An 11,531-nucleotide genomic window follows, 5' to 3' on the forward strand; every position below is an offset into this window, starting at 1 on the left:
GCCAGCATACGCGCCATTGGCCTCGGGATTTCCTGCGGATCAATCGACCTCAACTTCCTTCGATCAGGCCCTTGCCGAGACAAAGCGTGCGCTTCCTCGAGACACCAAGAGCTCTTCCGCAAAGGACGACGACACTGAACCACCGCCCGCATACTCGGAGGGACCAAGTCCACTCCAATCCTTTGCTTTTCTAATGGCTACTGCCGGTGGCGCATCGAGTATCATTACTCAAGTGCAACAAGGGGGTCCACCCATTAATGCGATCGGAGGTAAGCAAATGTCTCTTTCCCTCCTGGTCAGATTTTACAGTAGGCTAATGCAAAACCAGATGTCGGCGCAGATGAGACCATTGCCATGGACCTTCGGTAGGGATATCTACTAACGATATTTCCGATGAGTGCTAACATTCAATGTTTGCAGGGGGACGAGGTTCGTACTTTCCAGGGACGAGCTGTTAACGCTACCCGAATTCGTCCTCCTGTCTTTGTTCCCGAACGGGCTTTTCCCTGAAGGGCACTTGGGTGGCTTCGCTGAGGGCGATGCAGTACAAGTGGATGTAAGTATAATCTGGTCTACGCCACAACCACAGCATTGGCGGTCACTGACATCAAGTCGTAGTACGATCCGGCATCGCTGCAATATATGCTAGACTTCTTCCGCACAGTCGCACAATCGATACCAGCTGAGACGTCTCCAACTACCTTACAAGATGAAGATGCTGTACCTGGAGATGCTATGGGATCAAGGGATGACTCGTCGAAGAGAGCCGGCATCATTGTTCTGAGAGAGGATCTGGACTTTTACGTCATCCCCCCGCGGGCGGATATTACACAACCCGAAATGATGGAAGTCAAGAGAGCTGCAGGCAAAGCCCTTCTCCAACAGAGCGGCATATTTTCCGGCCTCAAGCGGAGTGATGAGCCTGGCACTACAGAAGCCCACCTCATCGAAATGCTGACGGCAGGGTAAGTTTTCCCGGAGATGGACGAATACGGGTCGTAAATTAGAGACTTACTTGTCACCAGCGGTTTCAATCATGACGACACATGGGGTCACAGAGCAGGCGAGCCGAACAAGGCGGTCGTTTGTAGTCTGGCATTGGCACGCCTGCGCAGCGATATTCGAGGCAATGAAATGGGCAGCAATGCCGTTGGTATGGCGCAGAAACTGCTTCTCTTCTGGCGGAAGCCTGCGAGACGATGCTGGTGGGAAGGCGTTGAGCTTGAAAATGTGGAGGGTGTTCAGGGCAAGCTCAAGGTCTGGATCAGGCGTGTGTGGACCCTGGAGATGAGCGTCATCGGCCTCCGCTGAGGCTATTCGGCATGGTTTTTTTTCTTTGGTGGCGAGAGGACAGGACTGGCGTAACGGTGTAGCGCACAAGTTGGCTTTGCGGACAAAACTGCTGGTCCCCTTGCGTCTAATTATTCGAGCATACATACACGCGACGCTTAAGCTTCATGGGGTTTGATATGCCAGATGCGTCATCCAACTGGGATATTCACTATTGATAGGGGCATCGCTTGATGTTTGAATCGAGCGCGTTTATAGCTGCTTTGAACTTAGGGTCAGACACAACCAGTAGGGACCTACTTTACTTATACTCCGCTTTGTGTTCTATTTTCGTGTCCTCGCCCCTAATCTCGAACAACGTCATAGTTGAGTTAAGTACGCATGATTGAGTCTAGTATCGCATAAGGCTGCCATCGTTGGCAGAGCTGTTGCTGGCAACTTTGGACTAGGGACTGCCTCGTATTGCGGCACCTGGTTTTGTATTCGGTAGTAGGTTCCCTAACCAGGCAGAAACCGTTTACATCATTTCTTGCGGGGCGATAGAGGCGGGGTGACGGCAGGGTGGCCCGCCCCGGGGAAGAGGTCCGGCCCGGCCTGTGGGGGTAGTGCCATGATGTTTTCACCGGGGATACCTCGTTTCACGTAAGATGTTGGGGCAATAGGCCTGGCCTCTCCTTTGTAGTTTGGAAAGTTGTGGGCGTAGAGTAATGACATGATTGGAGTAATTGGCCATGTATTTACCCAACGGTAGCCTCCATCTCTTAGACCTGTCTCGACCGAGCGGCATTCCGATTTAGTAGAGACAATATACATAGCACGTATACTCGAAAGTCGAAATAGGAAGTCGAACCGTTGGTATCTTGGCTGATTCGCTCTAGGCATACCTTGGCCAATGATAGCCCCGCGCGCAGGCTACCGTTACCAAATATGTTAGCAAGGCTATGTCGTCTCACACACCATACCAGACAGCTGAAAATAGACTGGCTTAGTTTCCATTCGCGGAAACAGATGAACAGCACGCAAAAGTCCCACCTGTTCGTTGTACTTGCTTCATAGTTTGGTAGACATCTCGATTAATTAGGCATATACTTTACAGGTAGTTTCCCTTGAAGCAATCCGCTGGCTACATCGCCGTCCTCCAATCTAGCAAGTCGTCACCTCTTCAAGAACAAAGCATCGTGGCTGCCATTGCAATTTATCAACCAAACACCCTGGTGGACGAAGTCTATCATCCCGTCTTCGACTGAATTGCATATGTCAGTCTAGGCCCAATCGATGCTGCAGCCATACAGGTCATTGGTTTAATAAGGACGGTACGACTCTCTGTTGTCATATACCACAATTGGGAAATCCTTCAAGAATGGGTTCCATAACTCTACTTTCACTCATCAGCACACTCTGACATAGTTTATCTACTATGCTTACGTTTCACTGATGACGATGCCACTAGCCAATCCACGGGTCATTCCCAGCTTCGCGCTTTTAATATTGGGATCGTCAACGAGGACTCGCTACCCTTCAACTTCGCTAATCAAGGGACCATGCTCGGAGGGGGCTAAGAAATTCTGTCGGCGGGGTAGAGGAACATGTCAGCGGTGGTATATGGACTGTCGAGAAGTCGGCCGATCAACTGAGAAGAAATGGGGTTGACATACACCGAGACAACCCTGCAGAAGAACTCGACTTCCATATGGCTACCTCAACGGCTCTACCGAGAACCAAGGGGACAATTACGGCTACCCGCACTGCTTTGCCCTGTGGTCGACCGATGGGTTTCCTGACGTCAGTAACATGACTACAGGTGACCAGTTCGCACTCTCTCGACGATACAACCTGCGCCGTCAGTCATGTATCCCCTAGGTTGACATTTCGAGCCCACACTGCCCCATTGGATATCAAATCCACACCAAACGGTTCTGAGGCTCTTGTCACCTTCCACGGAAGCTGTGAGTAACGGCCGAGTCGCTTGGTATCACTAGCATACTACAACTAACACGCATACAGGGAACCGAGATGAACCCGTTGGTTACTAGGTATCCAGCATACGCTTCTCGAACGGAGCGCCCACAGAGCCCGCTGACAGCCAGACATCAATTACTGACATACTCAGCAATGCATACTTTAACGACTGCCCGGATAATTGCTCCCGTCCAGTTGGTCTTGCCTGGGGCAGCAATGGAAGGCTCTTCATGACATCCGACTACACAGGGGAGATATACGTTCTTCGTCAGACCAGCATATCGACGAGCTCTCCTGTGGATCTAAGTCCGACATCATTGCCAAACGCAGGAGCCAGTCTTGCCCTTCCTCGCATTGTATTGTTGGCAGTCTCGTGGCATTGGTGTTTTCAGCTCTTGGGGGCGCAAGCATGTTTCGCCTAATCTTGCACTAGAGAACGAAGCAACTTTGTATATATAACTGGAAACGGATGTCAGGAGCATCGGAAAACGGTTAATCGACAGAACGAGGGGGCAAAAGGAAAAGGGGGGGGAGGGGGCTGGGGGGTTTGCCGTGTAGGGGCACGGCATTGATTCAATGCTACACGTATGATCTCTTGGACTCAATGTCTGCAGAGGTCGCAGAGATGTGTAGCTTCACTCAGGGCCAGGGGTGTCTGAGAAAGAAGACAGGTATATCAGCTCCAAAACGACGTCAAATACAGGAGGTTCAATCGCGTATTGACCCATCTATGCCCTATTTTGCCGCGAACGCCATGCTCTTGATGCCACACTGACATCGGAATTACTCCTCAATGGTCTTGACACACTCCCACTCGCCCCTGAGATTCTCCTTCCACAGTGAAACCTTGTTATCACCACCGCTGACTGCCAAGACATTGCCGCTCAGGGACCAGCTCACTCTCCAGACGGCGGCATCGAAGTTGAGAACCTTGCAGCTCCATTGACCTGTACTCGACGAATCCGAGGTCCAAATTCGAACAGTTTTGTCCTGGGAGGCTGACGCAATGTATGACTTTTGCAAGACAGTGGGCGACCACGCAACGTCTCGCACCCAGTCTGTATGTCCAGCAAGTGGCTCCTGTTCCTGCTTGTACGACTGCGATGCTGAGTCGAAGACCCAGATCTTGAGCAAGTTATCGCAGCCACCCGTAACAAACCGCCTCACGCCCGCCGATCCAGGTCCGGGAGTGCTACTAACAATGCTTCCGGGTGCCGTCGCTGGAGCCCAGGAAACAGAGTTGACGCCTAGCCCATGAGCTGGGAAGGTAGTGTGGTCGAAACTGTTGTCACGGAACTCGAGGATGCTGACATTGCCGTCGGAGGAGGCACAGGCCAGGAGGCAGCCGGACTCGTGCGGTGACCACGACACGATGTTGACGGAAGCTTTGTGTAGAGCAAAGTCGAAGATCTTCTGCCACTGATTGTTCTGCTCTCTCCAGATAAAGACCTTGCCGTCGTAACCAGCCGAAGCCAAAATGTTGCCGTACTTGGGATGCGCCCACGAAACACACCAGACTGCACCATCATGCCTGCTACCGAGTCAGCAGGAGCAGACAGACCAAGCCAAGAGGTAAGAGGTATCCCTACCCTTTCAGAGTCTCAACAAGCCGCTGAGAGTCCCCGTCTATGTCGAAAATTTTGATTGTTCGATCGCTTGAGCATGTCGCAAGTCGGCGACCGTAGTAATCGAGGACGGCATCGTGCTGCAAGGTTTGGGTGAGGTTAGCTTAATCGATTTTGGGTTGTGTACAGGTGCCACCCGCTGCATTGAGTGTTGAAGCCAGGGTGCAAATGATTGATCAACCGAGTCTCATAGTTGCACCTGAGAATTAAGAAGGTTTGGGAATATAGGAGAGGGCGGTATTGGCACGTACAATCATGTCATCGTGGCCAGAGTTAGATATGACCTGGGCAGACGCCTGCGACAAAGTGCTTGGTTAGCACAGCAATACTGGAGAGGGAGGCAAGGCAGGACACACCATTTTTGAAATGAATTTCTGCTGGTTTCGTCGAAGTTGCGCTGGGTTGTTGTAGAGGAAATCCGGAGTCTGTTTGATGCGCTGTTCAGATGGTGGACGGGGGGTATCGCTACAATAGCCACCTAAGTCAAGAGCTCCCTCCAAAGCTGGCCTCAGTTGGAGATCCAATGGCACCCGCTACGTACCTGGCCTAGGTAACTCTCTCAGGGTGATGGATATTTTAGGTAGGCGGTGAGTGGCAGCTCCCGTGACTTGGTCTTGTCTCACTTTCCACCGCCCTCAAACAACTGCTGTCGGTCTAAGTATTTTCCGCCCAATGCTAGTCACCGTCCAAAGGTTTGTTGTTTCCATCCTCCCAGCCCCCGCCACCCCGCATGAGTTATGTCACGTCGGGGAACCAACTGTGAAGGTCAGCTAAGTCGGTACGTACAGTACAGGCTGATGCCGAGGTAGTCCGACTCGGGACAACGATAAGTCGCTCTTCACAAGGGACGCATCGCCGCGTTTACTAGGCGTCTTTTTTCCGGCGCCGCAATCTGTAACGCCTCGTGATGAGTTCCCTTAATCAGATCGTTTCCTCAGTTACCTCTGCGACCCTAGGCGGAGTTTATACTTTTTTTTATTTTTTTTACATGAATGAACGGCCTTTACATCGTGCCTTTAGTCCGTAGTTGACGCATTCTTCATTGTAGTCTTCTCGCCACAAACCGTCCGTTTCACCGACAATTTGCTCTACCCGCGCCCCAGGACGAGGTCGTCACCGTAACCTAGGGTGTTCAATATTTACAGTCCCCAGCCGATATCCTTAGTTTCTTGTTGTCCAAACTGCTCATTGAGATTACTTCATCATGGGCGACAGCTCTTGCAGCGGCTCTACGCCTTTCAAGAGTCTCGTAGAGTATGGCGCCCAAGACCGGAGCCTTCACCAAGACCGTTTCTCTGGTGCCCCTGGAACCCAGCAGGTAAGAAACCACTTGTCTGGACGCTCTTCATGTTCTCTTTCTGACTAGATTCTAGGGATTCCGATCCACCGGCCCAATCCCTTCTACACAGGCGCAGGCGGCATTCGGTGCATTCCTCGGCTCGAATGGACCTGGGTCAATAGGGCCAAATACGCTTCCAGCACATAGTTCGTCTATCCCAAACCCATTTCCGGGTCTGCAGGCGTCACATATGGCAGGAGGAGGTCACCATGGCCAACGCTTTTCTTCTGGCTCCTACCATTCTTCGACTCAAATACAGAACACACCTGGCCTGGCAGCGACATCTGTACCGCATTCGCAAAACCAGGCTGTGAAGTCACCGTTAAGAGCGTCTGACTGGGCTCAAGACTTCGCAAGGTTTTCCAGAGGCGCTCCAAATGCTGCCGCCGGCGGCCAAGCCTCTAGATATCCAAACATGGAGCATCATCAGCCAACCTTCACTGGGGTTGCGCACAACACCACGGGCTTGCAGCCCATGCCATCTTTCTTTAGGCCCGTCAATGGCCCCGTGGCCGTAGGAGTCACGAATAATAATGCCGTGAGAGCCGAAGCTGAATTTGATCTTGAAATGGATCGGTGGATGGCAGCCCACGGCGATGGCCACATAGAGGACGTAGACGCCATCATGGAAGAGCTTGCGCGAGAGTTGGAACAAGATCAACAAGCTAGAGTTACTACCCAGGCAACTGGTCATGGTCTCAACACTTCCATAGATCCTGCCGTAACGTCTGTTCTGGATGTTTCTATTGAAGCCGACACAAGACAAGGGCAGTTTACTCCAGCCACGACTCATATCAACCAACAAGCGTCCGTCGACCAAAAAGTACCTGGTACTAATGACCTTGACATATCGACCAATATGAGCTTGCCTGCTCATGTACCGGACATTTCGCGACTTGTCCTTGGCGAGGCTTCCCAGTCGGCACCCGCTGAGCCTGCAGGACATGATCAATCGCAATCTGAAATTTCGGAAGCAGCGAGACAGATCTTGGAGTCAGTCCAGCATGAACAAGGAGATAAATGGAAGAACTCTCGATTCCTACTCCTGATGAAGGATTTCCGAGATGGAAACAAGGATATCGTTAATAATGAAATCATGGAGACCAGTGCGGGCGACGAACAGACAGCTGGAAATTGACTAGGGGCCAAGACGCTGTCGGGCGGGGTGCAGTCGCATAGCCAGGACGAGAGGACAATCTCAAGGCAAAGCTCACCTTGCGAGCTCTCTGACTGGGGTGAAGAGGCCATCGCGAGGAGGCAGGTTATGTCCCCGCTCGTCTCACCCTCGGAGGCAACCATTCCAAGATGAGTTGTGGTGCATCACAGATGACTTTTGGTGGCCAGAGTTATTCATGAGCATACATATATGCCTGACTGGGACCTGTCAGTCGTGTCAATCAGGGTGCAATGTATCCTCACAGGCTGCAGTCACCGCACTGTTAGTTACAGTTGAGATGGTAGAAAGTCGGCAAAGCTAAGATATTATTGCCCAGAAACGACGCACGGGATGTGTTCTCATTTTCGCTATTAACAAGCGCTTACAGCTGGAAGATGAGCACAGTCCATTGCCTGAATTTGCAAAATGAAGAACGAGAAACGCAATATAGTACGCATAGAATGGCTATGAGATCCAACCATATTGCCTTTTTTGTGTGCAAGACAGATGTAACTTTTTTCGTCCGTGCCCATGGGGCGGTGCAAACTTATTATCTGCGCCATCGATGTGATGACGCCTTGCGCGCGAGACAAATTTTTCAAATCATACTTCATGAAGGCCGTTCATTTATTAAGTTCCTTGAGTTACATTAGGCTTTTCGACGTCGTCACTTTGGGTGCACATCACCAGTGGAGTGCAAGGTTGGATTGTACATGGACATTATTTATCAAATACTGTTACCCATCAACTTTTGCTGTAAAACAATTGAATCAATTACAATCAAGAATGACGGAAAGACTGCCACTTGTAAGAAGGACCCGACGCAAAGAGAAATTAGGAAAAACACAATGGACTGTAATCCATTCCCTCCAGTTCATCCACAACATGACCGCCTAGAACTAGTTAAGAACGACCCAAAGCGATACTCTTCCAATGATCGCGCTCTGCCTCCAATTTTCGGATCTTCTCCTCCAGGTCCTCAAATCTTTGTGCCTTGCGCTCACGAGATTTGCGAGCAGCCAAAGTGTTACGCGCCCGTTTCATGGCGATGGTGTCGTTGGGGTCCTCTACAATGATGGGAGGTAGCGGTTTGTCCCTACGACGAGAATTGACACCGGCAACGGAAGAATGGCGTGTGGAGCCCGATGGAGATGAGTTGGCGGACTTCCGACGGCCAGAAGTAAACTCGACAACCTCAAGCTCCTCGGAGTTGGTGTCAGGTGACTGACCAATTGGCTGCTGCTCCTCTTGGATAAGGCTAGTGTCGTCTTTCTTGGCCGGCGTTGATTCCTGGGGAAACAACGGAAACCAGGGATCGCCAGAGCCAGCATCGAAATCGCCCGAGCCGAAGTCACCAGTACCGAAGTTAGGAGAGACATCGTAGCTGTCGTTAAACTCGGGCGACTCATTGTAGATAGACGGCGACGTCAAGGCTGTCAGGGCTGTTGAGTTGGGAGCAGACATGAAAGGCTCCTGGATGAGCAAGTCCTGGGGCGAGACGGTACCCAGATTGCTGGCACCAGATGTGCTTCCGCCCAAGTCAAAGACTGAGGGCATGGCAGGCGACGAATAGGTGGTAGATGCGCCACCCTCGAAGCCGGTGAAGTCGTCAAGATCAAGGTCTAGATTGTATGAGCGGAATGCATGATAGTTGGACACAGACGCCATACCTTGCAAGTCCATTGTGGGAGTAGCTTGGCCTTGAATGTTATGGGAAAACAGCGGAACAGGAGGACGCTGACGACGGTTCAAAGTGGCGGAAGACGATGGGGCGGAGGAGGCGTAAAACTGAGCTAATCGCGCGGGGGAATACACCGAAGACGATCGAGAATGACCGGTGGCCTGGATCTGCGCAACTCGCTGATTCTGGTGAACGAGATGAACTCGGCCTTGCGGGTGCTGCTGGCGAAGGTGATGCGACGAGTGACGGCGTTGATTGTTGCCTAAGGCGGCTGATTGTGCGGTCAATTGTCTAGGTTGATTGGTACGAGGCTGGTCGAACAAGACGAAGTCCTGTTGAGGGGATTGCTCGACGGGTGGGCTGAACTGTTGTTGTGGCGCGGGTAGTGCCGGCAGGCTGGGTGAACTGGAGGGAAGCCATGTTGATTGGGAATCCGTGGTGAAGACTGAAAAGTCCTGCGGTTGAATGGTGGCGGGGGAAGGAGAACCTGAGCTGAAGCTGGGAATAGCTGGTGTGCTGAAGTTCAGATCGACCTGGAGAGGTTGAACTGAAGGGTGAAGTTGAGTGGGGAGAATGTTTTTATGAAGTTGAGACGGAATTTTGTTAAGCTGGAAAGCAGGGGCGACCGGGAAAGTGTGATTTAACGCATTGTGGCAGGCCTCTTGGGCTATCTTGGGTATCTTCTGGGTGAGTATGTTGATGATGAGGGAAAAAAAAAGAGCTCCGAGTGTGGGAGGGCGCGGAGGGACTAGCGACCTTTTGTAGCCTGACAGGCAGCAACAAGGCAAAACGGCAGATAATGACCTCCGAGAGATACGCGAGGCGAAGGGCGCGGTTGGCGAAGCCCTGTAGTAAGACTGGTACAATGGGGTCAGGTACCTTGGCGTTCCGCAAGGGCAAAACGGCCCGCAATTCGCCAAAGCCCGATGATTGTGTACTACGATTGGATGTATTGCAAGGCATTCTACTCCGCCCACAAAAAGGAAGGGTATAATCCCTGCTCTGAACCGATGTGTGACTCACACTTTCTGACACTTAGCCAAACACAGCTTGGTTTTGATGCACGGGACGTCTGCCTTTCATTGGCTTGCGACGCCATAATGGGATAGGTACACAGTGTGCTGCCTAACAGCCTCGTCAAGATGAGCATTTGCAATTCGCGTGTCTTGCATCGCTCCGTGCTTATTTTCCGACCCAATTGCTTGGGGGTCCAAGTTTGTCCTATTCGAAAGTATACCTGAGAACGTTCAGAGAAAAGGGGGGAAAGTGCATAGCTGAGCGTCCTTCAGGGTTACATTCAGGCTATTTGACCACGGTAGATGATTATTAACAATCAGTCGACCGAGGTATAGGTATATCTAATTGTGTCCTATTCTTGCAATCTTACGTGTTTAGGCACAGTGTCAGCTTTCGCTGCGTAGTCTACATTAGCGTCCTGCGCATTCGTACTTCTGACGAGTCTGACCTATTAAAACCTCTAAGCCATGCTCCGCCTGCCATCCCAGACGCTGAGGGTTAAGCTGATCTGGCTGGTCAATGTGCCAAGGCACGTTCCATTGCTGAAAGTGCGCATCTCATTGGTGGCATTCTCGGCCAACCCAGACCGGAAATTAAATCAGGTTCAATGGGAATGACGGATGCAACGGCCTACCATAATGTGTGCCTGGTTATAAACATAAAGACATAACACTAAATCACAACAGCGTCTCAATTTGGTTCTTAACTAGATAGTACACACTTTCTCTGTATTAGCATGAAGACATATTTTACTTCTTCACCTAACAAACCAATTGATACTGGTTATACTTTCCTGCTTCACCAGCATTGCAATTTAGTATGTAAAAGATCTTGTGTGATGAAACAGTGTGAACCGCAATAATTACTAAGGGCTAGATGTTAACCCAGTGCAACTGTTCTATATGTATATATATTTCATCACTAATAAACATCTAGATGCTACGTGATAGGTTAGATATAATATAATGTAAAAAAAATATAATACATAGCTAGATGTTACGGCGGCGAACTCTATACCGGTTAACATGCAGCTGTATTACCTAATTGCGAAAACTTCAAGGTGAAGAAGAGACAAATCTATTTACAAGGCTGGGCTGACTAGCAAGGGTTTAGTAGGCAAGTCCAGCCTTAGGTCCTAGCTATATAAGGCACTATAACTTACCTAGTTTTTTAGCCACTCTTAAATACTACACTACAGTATACACTATAATATATATATTAAGTATATTAAACTAATTAATAAATAAACTTTAAGAAATAGTCTATATGTTTATTTTATAAAAAATCTCTATTTATATGTATTTAAATTAAATATTAATAACTATATAAAAGTAAACATACTAAAATAACTTTACTTCTAAGTTTTATATTTATTTTTAATATAAGAAATTAAAACATTTATAGACTTTAAAAAATACTATTAATTTTAATTTTTAAATTTTATTTTAATTTAAAGCTTAAATG

General features: G+C 49.7%; 3 protein-coding genes across 3 annotated transcripts; 1 reads left to right on the top strand and 2 right to left on the bottom strand.

Moving 5' to 3' along the window:
- Nucleotides 1–193: 193 nt before the first annotated feature.
- EsH8_X_000273 (uncharacterized protein) lies at nt 194–1,311 on the top strand (the record flags this gene model as incomplete). Its single annotated transcript, XM_083274361.1, has 5 exons — nt 194–269; nt 329–365; nt 421–556; nt 619–965; nt 1,026–1,311. The coding sequence occupies 5 exons, from the start codon at nt 194–196 to the stop codon at nt 1,309–1,311; spliced, it is 882 nt and encodes a 293-aa protein (XP_083119753.1).
- Nucleotides 1,312–4,032: 2,721 nt separating this feature from the next.
- EsH8_X_000274 (GTPase-activating protein SEC13) lies at nt 4,033–5,233 on the bottom strand (the record flags this gene model as incomplete). Its single annotated transcript, XM_083274362.1, has 4 exons — nt 4,033–4,780; nt 4,839–4,954; nt 5,126–5,170; nt 5,231–5,233. The coding sequence occupies 4 exons, from the start codon at nt 5,231–5,233 to the stop codon at nt 4,033–4,035; spliced, it is 912 nt and encodes a 303-aa protein (XP_083119754.1).
- A 3,039-nt stretch (nt 5,234–8,272) lies between these two features.
- EsH8_X_000275 (bZIP transcription factor) lies at nt 8,273–9,052 on the bottom strand (the record flags this gene model as incomplete). Its single annotated transcript, XM_083274363.1, has 2 exons — nt 8,273–8,991; nt 9,040–9,052. 2 exons carry the CDS (start codon nt 9,050–9,052, stop codon nt 8,273–8,275), a joined length of 732 nt encoding a protein of 243 aa, XP_083119755.1.
- Nucleotides 9,053–11,531: the final 2,479 nt, after the last annotated feature.

This window comes from Colletotrichum jinshuiense, chromosome 10 (assembly GCF_051148585.1).
Source record: "Colletotrichum jinshuiense chromosome 10, complete sequence".
In the NCBI taxonomy this organism is placed as follows: Eukaryota; Fungi; Ascomycota; class Sordariomycetes; order Glomerellales; family Glomerellaceae; genus Colletotrichum; species Colletotrichum jinshuiense.